Source organism: Megascapheus bottae, chromosome 25 (genome assembly GCF_031878675.1).
Source record: "Megascapheus bottae isolate mThoBot1 chromosome 25, mThoBot2.hap1, whole genome shotgun sequence".
Lineage (NCBI taxonomy): Eukaryota > Metazoa > Chordata > Mammalia > Rodentia > Geomyidae > Megascapheus > Megascapheus bottae.
Window position 1 is genome coordinate 14,863,291 of NC_143533.1, and position 25,402 is coordinate 14,888,692.

General features: G+C 44.3%; 1 protein-coding gene across 1 annotated transcript in view; it reads left to right on the top strand.

Annotated features, from left to right (window-relative positions):
* The window catches only part of Prtg (protogenin), a 68,177-nt gene extending 47,924 nt beyond the window's left edge, over nucleotides 1-20,253 (top strand). Inside the window, 10 exon segments of the mRNA XM_090318685.1 lie at nucleotides 8,089-8,184; nucleotides 8,646-8,832; nucleotides 9,711-9,838; nucleotides 10,539-10,601; nucleotides 10,604-10,708; nucleotides 14,962-15,144; nucleotides 15,924-16,044; nucleotides 16,835-17,000; nucleotides 18,668-18,772; nucleotides 19,918-20,253. Of these exon segments, the coding sequence (XP_090174811.1) occupies nucleotides 8,089-8,184; nucleotides 8,646-8,832; nucleotides 9,711-9,838; nucleotides 10,539-10,601; nucleotides 10,604-10,708; nucleotides 14,962-15,144; nucleotides 15,924-16,044; nucleotides 16,835-17,000; nucleotides 18,668-18,772; nucleotides 19,918-20,253 (1,490 nt within the window).
* Nucleotides 20,254-25,402: the final 5,149 nt, after the last annotated feature.

Sequence of the window (25,402 nt, forward strand, 5' to 3'; positions counted from 1 at the left end):
ATTATATCTATAGAGTATATATCCCATCATAGATTTTTATGTCTATGTAGTTATGTTTATATCTCCAAGACCATGTCCATAACCTTGGGTACCCAAATATTGAGTCATCACTCGTATTGTTTGAATCTAATGTGCACATATTAAGGAGACCATGTGCCTTTTGTTCCTTTGGTCTTGACTCACCTCACTCAACAATCTTTTTAAAAAAGGTTATTTTAATGGTGATGTACAGAGGGGTTAAATTACATGAGTCAGGTTATGAATGTATTTCTCCTTCCTTCCTTCCTTCCTTCCTTCCTTCCTTCCTTCCTTCCTTCCTTCCTTCCTTCTTTCCTTCCTTCCTTCCTTCCTTCCTTCTGCCAGTCCCAGGGCTTAAACTCAGTGCCCGAGCGCTGTCCATTCTCAAGGCTCGAGATCTACCACTTGAGCCACAGCACCGATTTCAGCTTTTTCTACGTGTATGTGTTACTGATGAATCAAACTCCAGTCTTCGTGCATGCTAGGCAAGTACTCTACCACTAGGCCAAACTCTTGGCCTCAGGAGTGCAATTCTTTTTGGACACCATTGCCCTTCCCCTTGCTCTCTCCCAGTTTTTCCCTACCATGGCCACTCACAAGTTATATAGTTTGTTTTCAGCATGATGTCCAGTGAGGCCCACTGCTGCATTTGTTCCTCCTTTGTCCCTCCAATTCTAGGCCCCCCCTTCCCCTCCCACAGATAAGTACATACACAAGACAAAAAGAAAAGAAAAACAGCAACAAAGGAAAAAAAAAAAACTCTTGTTTTCTGGGGTTCATTTTGATAAGTATTATTTTATACGATCAGATGCACACAGGCCTTGGCGCCCTTGTGTTCCTCTAAGCATCTCCTCCTTTTGGTCCCGCTGTGTGTGCGTGCCCATTCCAGTGCAGAACTGAGCTTCCATCTAAAGGTCAAATGCGCAGCCAGAAGACGTGTTGAGCAGCTCAGCTTGCTAACTCCTTGAAAGACAGGATTTGAACTCTTTGCCATTTTAACCTCTGAGAAAAACCTGGTCCCCTTGGCTTGAGTGCAGGTTATGAGTGGATGTCTACGGCCCTCGGGCCCCACCGGATCTCCCTGGTTTTTCCTTTCCCACCCATCCCCCCTCTTACCTCCCCCCACCCCACACACACATGTCTCCTGCCCCTCTGCTGCTGGGGCAAACTGGGGCTGGCCCCCAGATTCTGTGTCAGAGGCCATGACCCAGGTGTCACTGCAGCCACACTGCTGGCTTCTTCTCTGAATAATTAGATGGGGTTATTGTGTGGAAGGGACAGGCCCCGGGGCAGTGCAGTCACCCTGCCTGTCCAGAGCTAGGAGCTCTCCAGCCACACTGCAGGGAACAATGGGCCTGAAAAGCAGGCATGCACAAAACCTCACTGCACAAAAGATTAAATTAAAAGTGGACATTTGGCCAGGCACGAGGTGTCATCCTACAGAATTTCCCCCTTTCTACCTCTGCTTGCACTCATTTTTTCACGTGTGCTGGCCTGTAGCCTCGTGTGCAATGCTTTGAAGCCGTCTGGAAACGAACATCTTGTGTGTGATTTAAGCAGAGCTTTTCCATAGCAGGCCTCTCCTCCTCCCTTGAGTGGCACTGGAGTTTGCACTCGGCCTTGTGTATTCACATTTTCATTAGCATATAATGAATCTTTAAAGTGTGTGTGTGTGTGTGGTCTGCTGGCATTCACAGCCTGGACACTGTCCCTTAACTTTATTGCTTCAGGTGAGCACTCTACCACTTAGCCCATAGTTCCACTTCTGGCTTTTTTCATGGTTCATTGGAGTTAAAAGTCTCATGAGTTTTCCTGCTCAGGATGACTTTGAACTGTGATCTTTAGAACTCAGCCTCTTGGAGCATCTCAAGATGACAGGCATTGGGCCGGGAGTGTGGCCAAGTGGTAGAATACTCGCCTAGCATGCATGAAGCCTTGGGTTCAATTCCTCAAAAAAGCCAGAACTCAAGGCGCTAGCCTTGAGAAAACTCAAGGACAGTGCCTAGGCCCTGAGTTCAAGCCCCAAAACTGGCAAAAAAAAAAAAAAGGCACGGGCTACCAGCAAGCCAGCTATAATTTTTATTGATAGTATGGTCACTATTCTTCCTAAGTATTTAACAATTTAATGTTATTAAAATCTTTTCCAACAGTTTCAGAGTACCAGTATCATCATCATACTCATTTGACTTATAATTAAGATGTAAGGAGACATGAGTTTTTCCACATTCCCCTGCATTAATAACCAGGTAGAATTGAAATCCAGACAGTCTGAGGTTTAACATTTCAGTTTGTAGCACTGTACTAGACTGTCCTTGGCTTCAAAATTGTCTACTAATCGTCCTAGCCTTCTGGGAAGAGGATGGTGGGTAAGAACATTGCAAAGTTCTCAGAGCTGTATGATACACATCCTGCTCATCCTTAGTTTTTTAACTGCTCTGCAATTCAGAAACACTATTGCTTGGTGAAGCATAAGCAACAGCCATTCTCCATGCTTACTGGGTTTGATTTGGTCAGTCATGAGTCTGCAGATATCTGCATTCTCGGGCTTAGGAGTAAGTGGGGCATCCAGGTGAATGGGGCCATGACTGTCCTTAACAGACACACACACATGCCACCTGGTGGTGGATGGGAGAATTGGGAGGTTCTGTAAGTTAGCCTGGGATGGACTTAGGGACCTGGGAGTTGTTGTGTAGTCTTCCAGGAACACTCCGCAATGAAGAATGGGTTTATTATACCGGAAGTTCTAAGCACATCACTTAAGAAGTGGCATAAAGATATTGTCAATGTTCTTGCCATGGCTAAATTTTATTCAGTTAGGATGAAATTAGATTCTTGGTGAATCCAGTTATTAAAAAATTTTGGAGATAGCTGAGCAGCCGCGGTGGCTCACGCCTGTTATCCTAGCTACTCGGGAGGCTGAGGATCAAGGTTCACAGCCAGCCCGGGCACAAAAGGACCTCCAGTTAACCTCTAGAAAAGGGAAAGTAGGGCTTGACTCAAGGGTAGGGCGGTAGCATTGAGATGAAGGGATAGCACCCAGGCGGAGTTCAAGCCCCATGACCCACAAAAAAAAATTTTTTTGGGAGATATAGGCTGGGAGTATGACTTAGTGGTAGAATGATTTCTCAGAACCACATAAACATAAAAGGCCAGATGGGGTGCTGTGGCTCAAGTGGTAGACAGGGGGGGAGCCTTGAGCAGAAGTCCAGGGACAGTGCTTAGAACCAAGACCCAGGACTGACCCCCCTCAAAAAAAATTGTTTTGGAGGTAGCCTAAAGCTAGTGGCTCACACTTGATGTGATTAGCGACATTCAAAGCCAATCCAGACAGTAAGTCCATTTAACCATGGAAAAGCTAGAAGTGGAGCTGTGACTCAATGGTAGAGTGCTAGCCTTTAGCAAAAAAAAAAAAAAAAAAAAGCCCCAGGGACAGCATCCAGGCTGTGAGTTCAAGTCCCAGCACCAACAAGAAGAGAAGAAAAAAAATGGCATGACAGAGAGTTTCATTTGAACTTTCATTTTTCTAATAATTTCCTCCTTGTAAAACTGGGATATAATTCATAGATTGAATTTTTGTGTCCATCTGTTGCCGGCTATTGCTAATACTAGCTGTGAAACACTTCCACACTTCATTTTTATGAAACAATGTACTGTTCTCCCATGGGGGAAGGAAGTTGTTAACTTGTTTTGTAACATACGCATGTGCACATGCTTGTGTGTGTGTCAGAGAGAGAGAGAGAGAGAGAGAGAGAGAAAGAGAGAGAGAGAGAGAGAGAGAGAGAGAGAGAGAGAGAGAGAGAGAGTGTATGTGTGTCAGGGCAGTCTCTTCCTTCGCAGATGTTTATATGGAGCTTGTGGGTAAAGGCAGGTGGGTTTGCCAGGAAGAAGAAGGTAACCCTGTGATTTTTTTATCATAATCAGGTAGCTTGACCCCTTTAATCACATACACAGGGCAGATGCATACTTGGGAACCTTCATCTGATTTGTACTCTAGGGAATATTAACAGGGACAGCTAGCAGAGTGAGCTAGGAATGTGGCTTAGTAGTAGCGAGCTTGCCTACCTCATGCACGAAGCCCTGTGTTCAATTCCTTTGTAACACATACACAGAAAAAGCTGGAAGTGGCACTGTGGCTCAAGTGGTAGAGTGCTAGCCTTGAGCAAAAGAAGCTCACAACTGTGCCTAGGTCCTGAGTTCAAGACCCAGGACTGGCAAATATATCTATATATCTATATATCTATATAGATATCATGATTTCATTTAAAACTTCTAAGATCTTTGTAAGGGGAATTCTCATATCTCTGTAGCTTAGAAGAATAAGGAGTTTCAGTCTTTAGGGTAGAGACACAATCATTTTAATAATAAGCCGACACCTAAGCCACACAGTTATGAATCAAAATGCTTTGAATGACCTTTGTGTCAAATGGACTTGAACTTTCTTTTCTAACCTACCTTCCTTTCTTTCTTTCTTTCTTTCTTTCTTTCTTTCTTTCTTTCTTTCTTTCTTTCTTTCTCCTCCTTCTCCTCCTCCTCCTCCTCCTCCTCCTGCTCCTCTTCCTCCTCCTCCTCTTTTACCTAAGACTGGGATGCTCTTACTGCTTGATCCACCATTCTACTTCCAGCTTTCTTTGTGGTTAATTGGAGATAAGAGTCTCACAAATTTGGCTGGGAGTTTGGCCTAGTGGTTGAGTGCTTGCCTAGCATGCACGAAGACCCTGGTTTGATTCCTCGGTACCACATACATAGAAAAAAGCCAGTAGTGGTGTTGTGGCTCCAGTGGTAGAGCTCTAGCCTTGAGAAAGTCCAAGGACAGTGCTCAGGCCCTGAGCTCAAGCCCAGGACTGGCAAAAAAAAAAAAAGAGTCTCACAAACTTTCCTCCCTAGGCTGGCTTCAAACTTTAGTCCTCAGATCTTAGTTTCCTGAGTAGCCAGGATGACAGTCATGAGCCACCAGGACCCGGCTCTGTGTTTTGTTTTTTAGCCAAGAAGACTCAGTAGGTGATAAACACTGGTCTTGACATTACTTCAAGGCTGTGGTTCTAAATCTGCTCATAAAATTACCCATAGGACATCAAGTCTTGTTTTTGACAGCTTCGTAAATAGTAAGTCAGGTTGCTCAGGAGCTCTGGATTGACAAACCCAAATACAACAAAAAGACTAATGTTCAGTTGGATTCAAATTGGTAGAAGCTGAAGAGGACAGTGCATCCAGTCAACATGGCAGAGCTGCTTCTGGCAACACTGCTCAGCTTTGCCCCTGGCCTGGCACTTCCTCCTGGTTTTGATAGTTCTGGGTATTGAATGGAGCAGTTTAGTCTCACTAGGCAGCCGCTCTACCTCTTGAGCCATGCCTGCAGCTTCTTGTTGACGTGTGTGTGTGTGTGTGTGTGTGTGTGTGTGTGTGTGTGTGTGTGTGTGTCTGTCTGTCTGTCTGTCTGTCTGTCTGTCTGTCTGTCTGTCTGTAGGCTGTGCTGGCATTAGCACCTGAGTCCTGTCCCTTATTTACTGCTCAGGGCTGGCACTCTACCACAGCCCACAGCTCCGCTTCAGGTTCTTTTACAATTAACTGAGAAGTCTTGTGGACTTTCCCGCCTGACCTGGCTTCAGACTTCAATTCCCACATCTCAGCCTCCTGATCAGGATTACAGATGTGAGGCCCCGGCATCTGGTTTGACTTGGATACTTTTGAGGTTAGAGTCTTACTTTGTGCTGGCCTGCGCTCTGGGTGTTTGTTGTGGGGTTGACCGTGCATGCCAGTGCTGTCAGCCATTGTGCTTCCCCATAGCTGGGACAGCCGAGGAGCCCTGCCTTCCCCAGTCGTTGGTTGAGGTAGTGAACGGTAGTGATGTCTGGAATGGAAATCTCTATATGTCTGCCTCCCAAATGCCTAGGGTTACAGGCATGAATCACCACACCTAGCTCCTCTTGTGTGTCCATCCTTGGGCTTTAAGTCAAAGTCCTGGGTACTGTCCCTAAGTTTTTTTGTTTGTTTATGTTAGTACTCTTGTCACCTGAGCTGCTTCTCTTCCAGTTTTTGGCTGGTTAATTGGAGATAAAAATCTCAAGGATTTTCCTTTTTAGACTGGCTTTGAACCATGATTCTCAAATCTTTGTCTCCTGAGTAGCTAGGATTACCACTGTGAGCCACTGGCACTCGTCTTGAAAAAAATGATGTTTATTCTGTAATTCCATGTCTTCTTCTCCAAATGATTTAACTAAATTTATTATTTTTGCATTTTTGAATAGTAAAATTTAAAAAATTACATTATTTCTGGGTAGCGTTTGGGGAGGATTGAAAGGACTTTGTAGTTATATGCCACTTCAAATAGATACTTTTAAGTGTGTTTATATTCTTGAGTAAGGTTTAAAAATTCATATTCATTAAAAATACATAGCTAGGGCTGGGAGTTTAGCCTAGTGGTAGAGGGCTTGCCTGGTATGCACGAAGACCGGGGTTCAATTCCTCGGTACCACATACATTAAAAAAAAGCCAGAGGGGCCGGGAGTTTGGCCTAGTGGTTAAAGTGCTTGCCTAGCATGCATGAAGACCCAGGTTCGATTCCTCGGTACCACATACATAGAAAAAAGCCAGAAGTGGTGCTGAGGCTCAAGTGGTAGAGCTCTAGCCTTGAGAAAGTCCAAGGACAGTGCTCAGGCCCTGAGCTCAAGCCCAGGACTGGCAAAAAAAAAAAAAAAAAAAAAGCCAGAAATGGTGTCGTGGCTCAAGTGCTAGAGCTCTAGCCTTGAGAAAGCCCACCCAAGTACAGTACCCAGGCCTTCAGTTCAAGGCCCAAGACTGGCAATAAATAAATAATTAATAAATAAATAAATACATAAATAAAATACATAGCTAGGGCTGGGATGTAGCTCAGTGGCAAAGCACTTGCCTAGCAAGTGCATTGTCCTGGGTTTGATCCTCAATACCAAAAAAGAAAATGCATAGCCATTTATTTCTTCAAGGTCCTGAAAAAAAGGGGGGAGTGGGGGTGGGAGGATGGATTTTAGTGTCATAGCTACGTGATACCAGCAGAGGGAGCTCCAACTCTCTTTTTTTGACTTGAAAATGTGGAAGCAATAAACTGGAAAAAAACACAAAATTTAAATTTTTAATAATACATGACTATATACAGTCTTTAATTTTTTCTGCTTCTGCATGCTGCCACTTAGCTTTGTTTACTCAAGGCTAATGCTCTACCACTTGAACAATAGCTCTACTTCAGGCTTTTTGATAGCTAATTTTTGAGATAAGAGTCTCATGGACTTTACTGCTGGGAAAGTCCTGTCTTGGAGGCAAAATCCACAGATCACAGCCTCCTGAGTAGCTAGAGTTACAGGCATGAACAAATGGTAACCTAGTAACTTTAACCTTTTAAAATAAAAATCTGGGCAATGGAGAAAAAAACATTGTTGTCATTCAGACTTGGGTGTACAGAAGATAAAAGAAAAGTTTTATTAAAACTTTTATGTGGCTGGGTTCCAGTGCCCATGCTTGTAATCCTAGCTACTCAAGAAGTTGAGATCTGAGGATTATAGTTTGAAGCCAGCACAGACAGGAAAGCCTATGAGTCTTTATCTCTTATTAACCACCAAAAGGCAGAAGGGGCGGGGGAGGATTCAAGTGGCAGAGCATCAACCTTGGGTGAAAATGCCAAGTAAGAGCAGTAGGTCCTGAGTTTTGGCACCAGTACTGATATGTATAATACTCCACAAGACCCCAAGACTTTTATGCATTCAGAAGGTTAAAATGTCTAGAAAGGACTGGGTACAGGTGGCTCACGCCTGTAATCCCTAGCTACTGTGGAGGCTGAAATCTGAGAAGATCAAGGTTCAAAGCCAGCCTCCACAGAACAGTCCCTGTGAGACTCTTACCTCCAGTTAACTTACTCAAAAACCAGAAGTGATACTGTGCCTCAAAGTAATGGAGCACTAACCTTGAACACAAAGAGGCTCAGAGATAACATCCAGACCCTGAGTTCAAGCCCTACAGTTGTCCGAAAAAGAAAGGCCTAGAAAGGCTTTTACCCATTGCCAGAGGACGGATTCTAATGATTCTCTGTGGATTTGTTTGTAGACCCCAGAAGAAAATACCATGTGAGGCTGCTGGCCTATAACAACGTTGAAGACGGTTACCAGGCGGACCAGACGGTCAGCACGCCGGGCTGTGTTTGTGAGTGGCAGTTCCAGCGACTCTGTAACCCCCCCCCCTCCTCTTCCTATCCAAGTCTTGTTTATACTCAGAAACCTTGGTGGTTTAATTGCTTTCCATTCACCACACTACTACCCTGGCACAGTATCTACAGTAAGTAGGTACTCAGTAAATGTTTGGGGGAGATTCTGAGTCCCCATTTTAATGTTGCAACCAAAAGACTGCTAGAAATTTACCTGGGGAGATAAAAACCTGATGGAATAATTGGCACACTAAATTTCTTTTGTCTGCTTTCACTACAGGGCTAATTGTTTCTTTATAATTGCTGTTGTTTTATTGCCTTTTTTTTTTTTTTGAGGGAGGGGTTGGTTGTATAACTTAACCTCTAAGCCTGGGCGCTGTCTCTGAGACCCTTCAGCTCAAGGCTAGCCCATTTCTACATCAAACGTAGTGTCATGAAATGACAGACTGTTTTTCCGTAGCGGTGCGTGATCGCATGGTCCCTCCTCCGCCACCTCCCCACCACCTCTACGCAAAGGCCAACACCTCCTCCTCCATCTTCCTGCACTGGCGGAGGCCAGCGTTCACCTCTGCCCAGCTCATCAACTACACCGTCCGCTGCAACCCCGTGGGCCTGCAGAACGCCTCTTTGGTTCTCTACCTGCACACGTATGTCAGCCCGCTCTTCCCCCACTTCTTCCCCGCTCATGCTTTATGTTTCGTGTTGTTTTTAAACCCTGCTCGGTTTCAGTTTTGTGCATTTGTTTCAGGGTGCATCTTCAAAAAAAAAAGGTGGCTGCCAGCTTTTGCCTGTCATGTTTTGAAACCTAGCATAGCAGTGTTTTGGTAGGGGAAACTTAGGTGGATGTTAAGTTGTAGCCCTCTTAGGAAGTCTTTTGAAATTCAGAAAATGAATACATAAAATGTTTCAGTACTTAGAGATGCCCTGTGAAATTCTGGAAGCTCAGCCTGCCTCTCCCTGTTCTCACCTCCCCCCCCCATCTCTCTCTCCCCCCATTTTCTCTTCCCCTCTTCACCTCCCCCCCTCTCTCTGTGTACCAGTGCTGGGGCTTGAATTCAAGTCCTGGGTGCTTTCAGTTCTTAAGCATTTTTGCGTAAAGTGGAAGCTCCACCACTTGAACCACAGGTCTACTCTAGCTTCTTGATGGTTAATTGGAGACAAAAAGTCTCACTTTGCTGCCCTTGCCGGCTTTGAACCATGTTCCTCAGCTCTTAGCCTCCTGAGTAGGTAGGCATGAGCTCCCAGCATGTAGCCCAGTCTTTTCTTTTTCTTAACATAGCATTGATTCTAGAAGCGTGGTTCCCTCTCAGAGAGGCCACTTGAGGCTTTTAGTTCTGAAGGATAATATGGAACACTCTGTTTTACGAGTAGAATCAATTGTGTATATAGTCTAATGAATATCTTAAGACTAGGAGGGACTGAGGGATGAGTAATTGTGTGTGTGCCTGTTGACTGGGAAGGTGTAAGTCTGTAGAAACAGTCTGGTAGCTTCCAGCGATGATGGCTTTTTCCCTCTTCATTGTAGGTCAGAGACGCACATGTTGGTTCAAGGTCTGGAACCAAACACCAAATATGAATTTGCTGTGAGGCTGCACGTGGACCAGCTGTCCAGCCCCTGGAGCCCCGTGGTCTACCACTCCACACTTCCAGAAGGTAAAGGCAGCTGCAACCAGACTTGTAAGGAAGGGGCTGGGAATGTGGTTTAGTGGTAGAGTGCTTGCCTAGCATGCATGAAGTCCTGGGTTCAATTCCTCAGTACCACATAAACAGAAAAGGCCAGAAGTAGCACTGTGGTTCAAGTGGTAGAGCGCTATCTTTGAGCAAAAGAAGCTCAAGACAGTGTCCAGGCCCTGAGTTCAAGCCCCAGGACTGGCCAAAAAAAAATACTGTAAGGAAATTATTAAAATTCATTATGTACATATGGAAAACTACAATGAAAACCCTTTGTACAATTACTATACACTAATGAGAAAAAGTGTCTATAATCTGTCCATCCGTCCATCCAGTATCACTTTGGCAAGAACAATATCCTGAATTTTCAGCTACGTGTTTTTTTCTGTTTTCCCCTTTGGTGCTGGTACTGGATGGAGCTTGAACTCAGTGCCTGGGCACTGTCTGTAAGCTTCTTTTGCTCAAGGCTAGCACTCCACCACTTGGAGTCACAACATCACTTCCCATTTGGGGGTAGTTAATAAGAGTCTCACAGACTTTCCTGCCTGGGCTGACTTTGAACCAGTGATCCTCAAATCTCTGCTTTCTGGGTAGTTAGGATGACAGGTGTGAGCCACTGGCACATGGCAGCACCATGTTATTTTGCTGCAGTGACACACTCCTTTTTTCCATTTGTGCACAGCACCATCAGGTCCCCCCGTTGGAGTCAAGGTGACCCTGATCGACAATGACACTGCCCTGGTTTCTTGAAGCCCCCCGATGGGCCTGAGACAGTGGTGACACGTTACACCATCCTGTACGCATCCCGAAAGGCCTGGATCGCGGGAGAATGGCAGGTCCTGCATCGAGAAGGTAAACGTGAATGTCAGTTGTTATGCGAAGGAGACTGAACAGGTGGATTAATGATAATAGAGACATCAGAGAAAAAAAGAATTGCATATTTCCATGTCAGAAGTAAATTATTATTTAAATATTCAGTTTAATTCAAAGGGCTATTGGGAACTGGGCACTGTAATTATAGCTTCTTAGAAGGTGGATATGTGAGGATAGTAGTTCAAAGCCAACCTGGACAGGCAAACCCAAGAGACTCTTATCTCCAATCTCTAGTTAAGCAGCAAAAAAGACAGAAATGGAGTTATGCCCTAAATGGTAGAGTGCTAGTCTTGAGCGAAAAAAATTATAGGACAGGGGCTGGGAGTTTAGCTTAGTGGTGCTTGCCTAGCATGCACGAAGACTTGGGTTTGATTTCTCCGTACTACATACATGGAAAAGCCAGAAGTGGTTCTGTTGCTTAAAAGGTAGAGTGCTATCCTTGTGAAAACCCAAGGACAGTGCTCAGGCCCGAAGTTCAAGCCCCAGGACTGGCAAAAAAAAAAAAATTTACACACACACACACACACACACACACACACACAGGGTAGCACCCAAGCCCTGAGTTCAGGTCCTGGTACTGTTTTTTCTTCTCCCCCTCCCCCCCAAAAGAAGATTCCCATTAGAAATTTAAATCCTGCAATAAAGCAGTTTCTCTAACTCTATGTTTACCAAACAAATAAATTGGATCACCACTAGGAATATATTTCTTACATTTATGATTAGTGAGTGATTTCTGAGCAAGTACTACTTATATCCCATGTATACAAATGATACTGTCACAGATGCTATAAAGAAAGTCACAGTCAGGCCGGGAGCATGGACTAGTGGTAACATGCATGCCTAGCCTGCAGGAAGCCCTGAGTTCGACCCCCGGAACCACATACACAGAAAAAGCCAGAAGTAGCACTGTGGCTCAAGTGGCAGAGTGCTAGCCTTGAGCAAAGAGTGTCCAAGGACAGTGCCCAGGCTCTGAATTCAAGCCCCAGGACTGGGAAAAACAAAAAGCCAAGAAAGTCTCAGTAGGGCAAAGAGACACGGTGGCAGGGGGTAGTAAGGTAAGTTTACTCGGAAGAAATGACATCTGAGCATCGCTATATTGGTGTCTGGGAACCCAGAATTTCTGAGGCAGATGTGCTTGGCCTATTAGGAAATGAGAACGTAGGAAAAGTTTGATCACTTACATATTAGAGAATCATAATGTTTTTCCTAGTTTCCTTTTTTCTAAATAACGACCCAACTGATGCCCATGACTCACACCTATAATCCCAGCTACTCAGGAGGCTGAGATTTGAGAATCCTGGCGGAAGCCAACCCGACCAGGAAATTGTCTGATTTTTTTTTTTTTTACCTCTAGTTTAACCAGTAAAAAGCCCAAAATGTAATTGTGACTAAAGTAGTAGGGTACTGTCCTTGAGTGAAAAAAAGCTAAGAGGCAATGTCAGAGACTTGAATTCAAGCCCTGCAATCCTCCAGTATCACCTCCCCAAAACGAAATAGAATGACCAAAAAAGATGCACACCACAAATACTGCGGATCCACTTATAATATTTGAATGAAATGAATGGCTTTTCATTTCTGGTAATGACTGGTTTTGTCACATATTAAAACACATTTTTTTAGGCATTTATTCCCAAAATGCTGTCTTTCTGTCTTCTGTAAAGGAATAGAAAGAGACTTTTCCTGGCAGCCGAGTACCCCGTGTTACTGCCTGAGAACCTGGGACCAGTGGGAATGCTTCCTGATGCTAAATTGGGGTTTGTTGATTTAGCTGTCCTGTGCTCAGGTTCTTCACACTCCGTGTAGGCCAAGTGGCAACCAGAGAAGATGAAAACAAGCTCTGCTGAGCTCCTGACCTCACCTCTGCTGGTGTGGCTACCTCCATGTCACGTGGCCTGCAGAGGTGGTCCTTGTAGCTTGACCTTGGCTCTCGAGATCACCCCTTGCCACACTGGCATAGCGGCACACAACCAGCCTTGGCATCAACTGCAGTAAGCTGTTGTGAGCTATTTGAGCCGCTGTAAGGATTCATGAGTGGTGGAGGTGGAAGGGCCACTTGCAAGAAAGCTACATTTCCCACTTGGTACCCCACCTACAGATGCAGTGCTAGGCAAATTTGTAATTCTTTCTTCCTTCCTTCCTTCCTTCCTTCCTTCTTCTTTCTTTCTTTCTTTCTTTCTTTCTTTCTTCCTTCCTTCCTTCCTTCCTTCCTTCTCTCTTCTTCTTCTCTTCCTTTATTCTTTCTTTCTCTTTTCCTTTCCTTTCTTTCCTTTCCCTTCCTTCCCTTTCCCTTCCCTTCCCTTCCCTTCCCCTTCCCCTTCCCCTTCCCCTTCCCCTCCCTTCCCTTCCCCTTCCCCTTCCCCCTCCCCTTCCCCTTCCCCTTCCCTTCCCCTTCCCCTTCCCCTTCCCCTCCCTTCCCCTTCCCCCTTCCCCTTCCCTTCCCCTTCCCCTTCCCTTCCCCTTCCCCTTCCCTTCCCCTTCCCTTCCCCTTCCCCTTCCTTCCCCTTCCCCTTCCCCTTCCCTTCCCCTTCCCCTTCCCCTTCCCTTCCTTCCCCTTCCCCCTTCCCCTTCCCTTCCCCTTCCCCCTTCCCCTTCCCCTTCCCTTCCCCTTCCCCTTCCCTTCCCCTTCCCCTTCCCCTTCCCCCTTTCCCTTCCCCTTCCCTTCCCCCTTCCCTTCCCCTTCCCCTTCCCCTTCCCCTTCCCCCTTTCCCTTCCCCTTCCCCTTCCCCTTCCTTCCCCTTCCCCTCCCCCTTTCCCTTCCCCTTCCCCTTCCCCCTTCCCTTCCCTTCCCCTTCCCCCTTCCCTCCCCCTTCCCTTCCCCCTCCCCTTCCCTTCCCGTCCTGTCCTGTCCTGTCCTTCCTTTCTTTGTCATAGGGCTTGAACTCCACCTGGGTGCTATCCCTGAGCTCTTCACCCAAGGCTACCACTCTACCCTTGAAGCAAGCCCCACTTCCTATTGGCGATAAGTGTCTCAGGTCCTCTTGTGCCCAGGCTAGCTTTGAACCTTGATCCTCAGATCTCAGCCTCCTGAGTAGCTAGGATTACAGGCTTGAGCCACTGTGCCCACCTTGTCATTGTGTGTGTGTGTGTGTGTGTGTGTGTGTGTGTGTATGAGAGTGTGTGAGAGAGAGACAGAGACAGAGACGGAGACAGAGAGGGAGGGAGGGAAAGAATGGTACTGGGGATTGAACTTGGGGCCTTGGCTTTTTGTTCAAGATTGATGCTCTACCACTTGAGCAGCAGTTCCACCTCTAGCCTTTTCCTGCGTGATTGGAGATAAGAGTTTAATGGACTAGGGCTTTAGTGGTAGTGTACTTGCCTAGCATTCATGAAGCCCTGGGTTTGAATCTTCATACACAGAAAAAGCTGAAAGCTGTGGCTCACATGGATGAGCAAAAGAAGCACAGGGATGGTGCCCCAGCTTTAAGTTCAAGCCCCAGGACTAGCAAAAAAAAAAAAAAAAAAAAAAAAACAAAAAAAAATTGCAGTCCCATGGCCTTTTCTGGCTGGGCTGGCTTTGAACTGCAATGATTATAGATGTGGTTTATGTTGCCCAGCTATGGTGGTTAGACTTCTTACTGTTAGGATTCATTTCCAGGGTGGAAGTTGGTTTTCTATAGGGGAAAAAAAATCTCCCAACAGTTCAGAAGAAGAATAGAAAAAAAGCCCATGAAGAAATATCAACCTCCAAGCAAGAATCTTAGCAGTCTTACCAACAGAGAAAATACCTGTAGCTACTAAATCTGCTGTGTAAATTCACCAGATGATTTACTTTTGGCCCTTTCTTTTGTGGAAGAAATCTGACATAATAAATTGGGCCATAGGAGGAACATCCATGTGCTTTAAAAATCGAATTATAATTGCTTATCTGGGGTGAACATGTCCTGTATTTTCTTTGTGTGTGTATGCTTGGAAAGTTCCTTACTTAAATTTTTGTTTGGTTTTGGTGCAGTCTTGGGGCTTGATTTCAGGGGTCTAGATGTTCTCCCCCTGCCCCCGAAAGCTGGAGCTCTGACACTTGAGCCACAGCTCTATTTGTGGCTTTTCTGCTGGTTAATTAGAGATAAGAATCTCTTGGGTTTGTGATTCGGACTCTGAATCTCAGTCCTCAGATAGCAGACTCTTGAGTAGCTAGGATTTACAAGTGTGAGCCTGTAATCCGAGAAATGATTTTCACAGTAAAAGGTAGTGCTCGTGTGAGCATAGACATTTACAGTGTGATGCTGTGTTCCTAGGAGCGATAACCATGGCTCTGCTGGAGAACCTGGTGGCTGGAAATGTGTACATCGTCAAGATTTCTGCCTCTAATGAGGTGGGGGAAGGACCCTTTTCAAATTCTGTTGAGCTGGCCGTGCTTCCGAAGGAAAATCCACAGTCTAACCAGCGGCCCAAGCGCTTAGATTCTGCGGATACCAAAGGTATGTATGCTGCCACAGTGATACACACTTTTTTTTTTTTTTTTTTTGCCAGTCCTTGGGCTTGAACTCGGGGCCTGGACCCTATTCCTGGACATGTTTTGCTCAAAGCTGGTGCTCTGCCACTTGGACCACAGCACCACTTGAGGCTTTTTCCTGTTTATGTGCTACCATGGAGTTGAACCCAGGGCTTCATGCATGCTAGGCAAGCACCCTACCGCTAGGCTATGCTCCAGCCCACATATTTTTCTTTTTTAAGCCTTCTAAAATTGCCAACAGCCTAAACCTATACCAGGTTTGCCAAGTGGTTGTTGGTGAGGGTCCGGCCTTATTGCTGTGTACGGCTGTCTCTCTACGGTGGCTTTCAGACTACCATACTGCTGGTTTCCACAAAAGCAATGGCACCAACATCTTCGGAGAGGAGTCCTCGCCCTCCTCGCTGCCTTGGGCCTCCTGTCGTACCCCTGGGGTTCAGGACTAGTCACTTTTTCCACTACCTCTTCTGCAAAGGAGTGGTGGAGGGTGGGGAAACTCGGCAGTTTTAAATGCAGGGAAATGCCAGCTCAATTCAGAACAATACTAAGGACCTGTGGCTCTGTGAGAGTTGTCATTCTGTGTTATGTGTGTGGGATGAGGTAGCCATAGCAGCTGCCAGGTCATCGGTGAAAAAAGGAGCCCAGTCCCTTCTCTGTGCGTCACGTACTTCATTATGACATATGGAAAGGCTTTGTTGTCATCATTATTTCCTTTTGATTGACCCAACTAAACACACTTTTCTCCAGTTTATTCAGGCTATTACCAATTAGACCAGAAATCCATGACAGGCATCGCCATAGGCGTAGGCATCGCCTTGACCTGCATCCTCATCTGTGTTCTCATCTTGATCTACCGAAGTAAAGCCAGGTGCGCGCCCACTGCTGCAGATGCTGAGCGGGTGAAAAGGGTTTGAATGACAGCAACCCTGGGGAACCAGTGGAAATCCAGGGCCTTTTTAGGGTGACCAGGACTTTGCCACTTTAAAATAAATGCACTGTTACTGGGTTCTTACAGCTAGAAATTATGCATTTTGCAGGGAGATCGTTTTGTCGTTGGTAAAATATTTTTACTGTGTCTATAAAATATACTTAAATGAGGGTCTGCTTTCCTCACTCCTTTCTTATTTTGAGAAACACAAAATGTGTCATTGAGATTGGTTTTGTTAATGGTATGCTTCAATCCCATGCATTTGGTGCTTGGGAGAGTTCCTGAAATATTTCCTGTGTAAGAAAAGAAAAAAAAAAAAGCCTCATTCACTGAGAACCGCACAAGGTAAATGGCTGGCAATCTTCAGATGAGAATTAAGACAAATGGGCCTTCTGGTGCTGATCCTAGCTACTCAGGAGGCTGAGATCTGAGGAGGGAGGTTTGAAGCAGAAAAGACTCCCAAGTAACCACCAGAAGTGATGCTGTAGCTCAAAGTGGTAGAGCACTAGCCTTGAGCCACAAAGCTCAAGGACAGTGCCCAGGCCCTGATTTTAAGCCCTACAACCAACCAAAAAAAGAAATTCTAATACTCGGTTTCTAAAGCTGTTTGCAAAACTGTCATCAAAGGATACCACTGTTAAGCAAAGTTGGGATCACAGGTCAATTTGGGTACATTTGCTCATTGTCTTCTAGAGATGAGGACATTTTTCTTGTCTTTTTAATATTTCAGGAAATCATCTTCTTCCAAGACGGCTCAGCATGGAACGCAACACTTGTCTGGCACCAGTGCCACCTTTGCCACGAGGAGTGAAGTAGGAAAGACACTGCAAAGATCTGTAGAGAATGAAGACTCCTTAATGCCCATGCTCATGCCCAACAGATTCAGCGATGCGAAGGTGCTCTTCCCTCTCTCATCCTCCTCCCTTCCCTGGCTATCCCTCCCTCCCCCCTCCTCTCTCCCCTTCCTTCCCCTCTCTTCTCCTCTCCCATTTTGGTGCCAGTCCTGGAGCTTGAACTCAGGGCCTTGGCACTATTTCTTGTCTCTTTTGCTTAAGGCTGGTATGCTACTGCTTGAGCTCTACTTCTGGCTTTTTGGCAGTTAATTGGAGATAAGTCTCACAGATTGTCTTGCCTAGGTTTTGAAACATAGTCAAAGCTTCCTGAATCTATAGGATTACAGGTGTGCTCCACCAGCATCCAACTTTATGTATTTTTTTAAAATGTCTGATGAATTTGATCATTGTTAAGATGAGAATTATTCAGTATTGTTAATAGAATTAAAGTTCATACATTTGTATGGATATTACTTTTTCTTTTTTTTTTTTCTTTTTAGAGCTCATACTTGGACTTGAACTCAAGGTCTTGTACTCTTGCTTGGCTTTTTCTGCTCAAGATTTATGCTCTATCAGTTGAGACCTGCCTCTACGTCCGGCTTTATATTGATAATTAGTGATAAGAATCTCATGCATTTGGACCTGGAGCATGGCCTAGTGGTAGCATGCTTGCCTAGCATGTATGAACCAAATACACAGAAAAAGCCAAAAGTGGCACTACGGCTTAAGTGGCAGAGTGCTAGCCTTCAGTAAAAAGTGTTCAAGGACTGTGCCCTGGCCCTGAGTTCAAGCCCCAGGACTGGCCAAAAAAAAAAAATCTCATGTATCTGCGCAGGCTGGTTTTGCACTATGAACCTCATATCTCAGATCAGGCCTCAGGAGTGGTGTGCACATGCGCTCACACACACACACACACATACACACTAAAAATCTAAAATCAAAGAAGCAGAAAGCAATGGAGGCTTCAAGTGCATATATACAATGCAGAACTGTATGTATGTTACAAATAACACTAGCCAGGCATGGTGGCACAACCCTGTTATCTCAGCACTCTAGAGACAGGCCAGGAGGATTGTGAGTAGCCTGGATATAAACCTTACACTCTTTCATTCACTAATGAATACTCTGATAAAATGTTGTGTGCTGCCTGTGTGAAAGAATGATAAAGAGATGTCCCCTTTGTCTTAAAAATTTTTGTGGATCTGGGCATGGTGGCTCATGCCTGTAATCCTAGCTACTCACGAGGCTAAGATCTGAGGATCATGGTTCAAAGCCAGCCCAGGCACTAAAATCCATGAGATTCTTATCTCCAATTAACCACTAGAAAACCAGAAGTAGTGCTGTGGCTGAAGGGGTAGGGTGGTAACCTTGAGCTGAAGATCTCAGGGACAACACCCACTCCCAGAGTTCAAGTCCCACAACTGACCCCTCCCCCCCAAAAAAAATGTTTTTTGGAGCTGGGAGCCAGTGGCTTATGCCTGTACTCTTAGCTACTCAGGAGGCTGAGATCTGAGAATTGGGGTTCAAAGCCAGCTTGGGAACAAAAGTTCCTGAGACTCTTTTCTCCATTTAATCACCAGAAAATCAGACTGGCACTGTGGCTCAAATGGTAGGTCTGTTGGCTTGAGCACAAAGAGGCTCAGGGACAGGGTCTAGGTTCTTATGATAAACTGTAGTCTCTAATACCAAGATATTTATATCCTCTCCTTCCCCCTATTTTGTTTCCCCAGGGAGGAACTGACCTGATCATTAATAGCTATGGTCCTGTAATTAAAAACAACACTAAGAAAAAGTGGCATTTTTTCCAAGATTCTAAGAAGACAAAAATGGAACAGGTAATTCACCTACATGACAGGAATCTTTAACATCCCTGAGAAAGGAAATCATAGTTAAAAGGAGAGAAAAGTAGAGATGAGTTCTTTTAATTTCTATTCTCTTTCTGGATAATACCTTGTTTTCCCCTTTGAGGCATGCTTGTGGAGAGCTAAGGTGAGTAATAAAAATAGATGTCAAGCAGGGCGTAGTGGCTCATGCCTGTAATCCTGGCTACTCAGGAAGCTGAGAGCTGAGGATTGAGGTTCAAAGCCAGCCTAGGCACCAAAGTCTATGAGACTCTAATCTCCAATTAACTACTAGAAAACCAGAAGTGGCACTGTGGCTCAAGGGGTAAGGTGGTATCCTTGAGCTGAAGAGCTCAGGGACAACGCCCAGGCCCAGAGTTCACGTACCATGACCGACCAAAAAAAAAAGAATAGACATCAGAGCTATGGGAAGAGCAGGGTGGCAAAGGCCAATCATCCTAGCAAGCTTGAAAGCAAAGACAAGACCTGGCTAGACATGGAGTTTGTGAGACCTCATTTAAGCCGGGAACAGTGGCGGGCAAGGGCGTAAGTGCCTGCTGTGTGAGCTGCACAGCCAGTGTAAATAGGCTGCCGGTCCTGACCGGCCCAGAGAAAGCAAGGCTTTATTGGGAAAACAAATTCCTAAAGCAAAAAGAGGAGCTATGTGTGGTGGCTGAAGTGGTTGAAAGTTTCCTACTAAGTCCCAGGCTCTTGAGTTCAGCCCCAAAAAGAAGTAGTAGTTAGGGAGAGCCTAGATGCACACGTCAGCATAGCAGGTGTGCCTCGTGGCACACGTCGTGATCACAGGCGTTGAGGAGGAGGAGTGGGGGGGATTGCAGTCTGAGGCCAGTCCTGAAGAAAAGCCAGAAGGGGATCATGGACCACCCAAGACACCAAAAGAGGCCGTGAGTTCAAACCCTAATACTAGCAAAGGAAGAGTCAAAACTTTGTGTTCATGTAGGGCAGGGGCAAGGGCCAAAAGAATACAAGCTAGAGGAGGAGGAGGAAGAGGAGGAGGGAAAGGGGGAGGAGGAGCAGGAGGATCTGAAGACTGTTCTGGCAGGCAGTTCTGCTTTTGCTTCTGGGGTATGGCGGCGGCAGGGCCTGCTCAGTATTCACTTTCGCCTGTCTTCCTTCAGCCTTCTAGAAGATTCCCTCAAGCTGCCTGCTTCTACCAGCCGGGCACCACGGTGCTGGTGACTGCTGCCTCCCCCAGTCCCCCAGGCCTAGCCACCAGCGCCCCTGCACCCTTCCCACCTGCCCCGGACACCCCCGACGCCGAGCATTCTGCCAACAGCGAGGGCAGCCATGAGACTGGGGATTCTGGAAGGTTCTCACATGAATCCAATGATGAGATACACCTGTCTTCGGTTATAAGCACCACACCCCCGGCCCCTCATTCTCTCCCTGGCAGGGACCCACATGTGGAACCAGCGGCCAGGATGGGTGCAGGTGCTCCACTTGGGGAGACATGACAGCCGCGTGGAGGGCATCGCTCAGGTCCTCTTCCTCCTCTCCTCAGGTCCTCTTTCTCCTTTCCTTCCCCCTTTTGCCTCCTCCTTCCTCTCCCCTCTTCCTTCTTCTCCCTCCTCCCTCCTTCCTCTTCCCTTGTCTGCTGCCAGGCTGTTCCAAGGACAGTGAGCCCGGAGCCAAAGCCTTTCATGAATGTCCTGATGTGGGTTTAGGTATTCGAGCCTTTTAGGAATGTGTGTGTGTGTTTAATTATTATTACTATTGTTGTCATTTTGAATGTGCCTGTCGTCAGCAATGTGAAAAGACAGTCAAGGTGTTTTGGCTGGATTATGAACTGTATCACTGGAGCAAAGGAAAGACTTTTGAAAGCCCCTTTGCTGATTATCTACCTCAGTTTGCCAGATGGCAAACTCTGAAGACAGCTTCGTCCCTTCTCTGTTCTGGCTCCTCCAAGGCCGGTGAGCTCCCCTGGTGGTGTTTGTGTGTGTGCCTCGATGTGTGGCTCTGTGTGTGTGTGTGTGTGTGTGTGTGTTGTGTGTGAGAGACGTGTGTGGTTGGAGGAGCCTTACAGGTAGATGAGGACGAGGTCATCTCTGAAGCTCTGTTTTTTTTTGTATGTTGTTGTTGTTATTTTTTAAACACTGTGTGACACCTGTGTGATGGAACACCTCTGGCTATGAGAAGAGGAAAACAGGGGGACTACTTCAGTGACCAAAGCAAGTGCTGCTACTTTGGAGAATAGCACTGACCTGTAGCCTACGTGGCACGGTGTTGCATACCAGGCTGTTAGGTGTGGGGAGCTCAGAGAGTACCCGCCTGAAGCAGTGCCTTCTCTCCCTTTCCCTTTGCCTCATAGTCGGCCAAAGGCTGCACCATCTAGGTTGCAAAGCATCTAACCATATTTCCAGTCTTCGTTGCAAAACCCTATGTGGCGGGTGGGGCTGGGGGGGGATTTTTAGAGAATTGTTAGGGTTTTCTTTTCAATCCAGTTTGGCATAAAGAATTGGAAATTGCATAAAACACTAATAATGAAGATGAAAAACAACGTAACAGGTGACAGTAAAAAGAACGTGAGATTTTTCACTTCACAGTGCCTTCCAGTATATGCTATGAAATGTGTTGCCTTAGACCTTTTTTAAAATTCACAAAGTTACTTAGGAGTACAGAAAGTTGCCTTAACAGTTGTTGTTGTTTTAGTCAATGATGATTTTGATGTACAGTAACTTTAAAAGTGCAGGTTTTGTTTAAGGGTGAGATGTTCAGAGGTCTACTATCTTAACTGGTGTTTTTCTGAATTCTTAAGAGAATTTGCTACATTTGGTTTCCTGTTCCTTTCAGGAGTTCTCTTGAATCATTTACTCAGTCATGAGCAGTACAGAGAAGGGGGATCCTATTGCTTGTTAATACCATTTGTCATGTCTCCTTGAAATGACCCCTCCCGCCCTCCCCTTCTCCTTTCCTCCTTCTGCAATACTGGGGCATGAACTTTGGGCCTGGGTGCTGTCCCTGAGCTTTCGGGCTCAAATCTTGTAATCTGTTACTTGAGTCACAGCTGTACATCTGGCTTTTTGCTGGTGAACTAGAGCTAAAAGTCGCATTGACTTTTCTGCCTGGGCTGGTTTTGAACCTCAGCCTTTACATCTCAGCTTTCTGGGTAGCTAAGATTACAGGCTTGAGCCACCAGTGCCTGGCATGAGTCTCATATTTTTTTTTTAAGGTCATGTTAAATCATTCTCAAATTCAGAGTTTTTTATTTTGTATTGTTTGATATTTGTTTAGGTAATAACCTCCTGGCTCTCTCCTACTGACTGATGATAGAACATTTTGTAACAGTCTTGCCTTTTCTTTTTTGTAGTTTGTTGCCAAACTGGTTATATTCTGAAGCAATCTATAAAGTGGCAGTCACTGCTTCAGTACTAAGTTCAAAATTTGTCCCCTCTGGTTAAGTTTGACCTTCTGGCAAAAGAAAAAAGAAAAAAAACAGCAACAAAAAAAAATGAAAAAGCAGAGCTTTAGGTGAATCCTGTTGAGTTGGGGGAGATGCTGCTCTTGCCTTTCTGGCTCCTGTTTTATACTACCTCCTTTTAAAGCTATGCTAGTGTTACTTTGCCTGGACTCAGGGAGTGCCCTTGGGCATGTTGACAGGGTATGGTGTTGGGTGGGTGGGTATAGATGTTTGTAGAACCAACTTTATCAGTTACCTCAAAGTTAGAAGTACTATGAGATTTTTTTTATATTAATTTTTAAATGGAAAGCTTTAGATGTAGGACCGTATGAATTTTGAACTGTCTTATCTGCCTAAAAACAGAAATAAATATAAGATAAAAAGATGGTCTTGAACAAATCAGAGGAAATGATGTCTTTGAGAAAATTATTGTTTGGTTATTGATAAATAAATAGGTCCTTAGTTAGGGTAGATAGTTTGGCTGTAAGTATTTGCTAATTATTTACCCTTTTTGTACTTTTCCTTTTATTCATATTCAGGATTTTTGCATAATCTATTACCAAAGAATTTTCAGGAGAAAGTGAAATTTTGATTATTAATTTTCTTCTCACCTCCTTGAAATTGAATTAGCTAGAATGAAGCATATACAGGCAGTTACCCCAAATAAGAAGGCATACTTCATTTTTTGTAGTAATTAGACTAGTAATGCTGACTACCTCATTGTTACCAGAGCATTTAAAATAAATTGTAATTACCCTCTCCCAGCAGAAAGTTTAAAGGAAATTCAAGTATAATTTTTTCCTTCAGCAAGTATATATGTTCAATTATACAGTATTAAAAAGCATTTTGAAACTAACTTGTTTGGGGGGTTAGAAATCTCTTTATCAAAAGCAAGATATTTTGATTGTATTGAATGTGAAGCAAAGACTTCCTTATACTTGGCCAAAAAGCATCTTTGAAGTCTGAAGTATGAATTTGTAACTTAAAATGTGAATGGCATTTTATGATATTCACTCCCAAGGGGTGAATATACAGACAAAAACTATTTTCTTTTCCAAACATTTATTTACTGTCGGTACTGACACGTGCATATCATTTTTTTAATGCCAAATATTACTAGATACTGCTCCTCAGTATTTTCATACCAAAGACCATTAAAATATATAGTTTAGCCTTTAAAAATCAGCAGATGTGAAATAAATTTATTTAGAGGCAGATAGGGAATCTAACCTTAGTAGCAAAAGATATACAAAAGGCTAAGTTTACATAAGTAAAGCAATAAATACATTGTTATTTATCGGTGTTTGTTCTAAAGTCCTTTACATCAGCAAAGCAAAAAGAAAAGCAAAAAGAACCAAAGATATTTAAGGTTACCTCCACATGTAGGGAAACTGAGTTGTACATTAAGCTTTTTGTTTCTTGTTTTTGTGTTCAACAACTGTCTCTCTCCTGAATCTATTCTGCACACATATATCATCCATAGAGACATTCCATGAAGCCTGCTGACTCAGCCACAGAATGTTTTTGCCAGATGTGATTCTTTCCTAAGCGCCTACTTGTGAGATGTTGATAAAAACTCCAGCAAGCTTCAATCATGGCTGAGGGTATCAGGGTAACCACACCATTAGTGTTCAGTCCTCTTCCTCATTGTAAAGTGTCACTTGGCTTGAGGTGACATCTGAGGAATAGGAATATTGTCATTTTCAAAGCTAAAATGGATGCAAAACATGTCATATTTTTATTTTATTTTTGTGCTGGCTGTGAGACTTGAACTCAAAGTTTGGGCACTGCCCCTGAGTTTGGTTTTGTTTTTCTTGTGTTTAACTGGTGATAAGAGTCTCATGGATTCTCCAGCCTGAGCTGGAACCTTGATCTTCAGTTCTTAGCCTCACGAGTAGCTGAGGTTACAGGTGGCAATTCCCAGCATGCTGCATTGCATCATATTTTAAGTGAGTGGTTTTTTGATAGATGTGCTCTTCAAAATTCTTGAGTTGAAACTGAATTATTAAATTGAGACGTATATATTGTGTCAAGGGAGCGTGATTTTCACACTGCAGTGTGACACCTTAGGGGAAAGAAAGATACTTTTTAATGAGATCAGGAGTTTAATATAATTAACCAAAAAGGACTCTCTCACTCACATCTTATAGACGGCCCTGACCAGTCAGTATGATTCTCGATGCTAGGCATGGAATAAAACTCTGTTTAACTTTCAAAAAAAAAAAATAACCCAAAAGTAAAAACACTCCATGACTTTTCAAATTCAGCTTTGCCTCGCCAAGGAAATTAGATCCGTTGTGAAATTCTACCCGTCTGTTTGCTTGTGCTTTAGACACAGATGATACTAATAGGAACAATATGATTTTATTTTTTGGCATCTTGTCTTTGCTTTGATAAGGGTCTCAATATTAACAATTCAGGATCGTAGTTCAAGCTCAGAGAAAGAACCTTTTGGAAACTTTTTCCTTCTTCCTTGGTCATGGGGCTTAAACTCTGGGCTTGGGTGCTGTACTTTAGCTATTCAGTTCAAGGCTAGCACTCTAGTCCTTAAGACACAGCACCACTTCTGGTTTCCTGGTGGTTAATTCAGATCTCAGCTTCCTGAGTAGCTAGGATTATAGGCATGACCCACTGGTGTCATGCTGGAAACATTTCTGAATTGGTCACCAAAAAAGGAAATAGAAAGTGTCATATATTTTTTTGTTAGAATGCAAGAATATCCAGATAGGCTTATACTTCAGCAGTGGCTATAATGGTTCATATGTGTGTGTATATGTGTATTTCATTGAATGTAAACCTCGAATACTGAATGTAAAAAAAAAAAAGGAAAACGTTCCCACAGTGTCAAAAGAATCATGGCCATTCTGATTCTAAATGTGTGTTTTGCAGGCTTTGGTCTCTGATAAGTTTTGTTTTGGTCAAAATAACTTTTTGCCACCTGTAACCACAGAGTGTGTGTCTGTGGGGATAAGTTCTGAAGACCAGTGTTCACAACCAGTTTCTAATGGTCAATTGTATTGATGTTTAATTGTAGATTAATTGTGTGTTAGTTTGATGCATACTCTGGACCTAAGATCATAGATTAACGCAATGTATGTGTTTGCAGGTTTCATCTTTCTAAAATCTTTGGAGGTGTTTTAAGGTGCAACACTTAATTAATCTTAGAGCTCTCTAGATCTCCATAGGCTAAAAATCAAGGTGTGGGT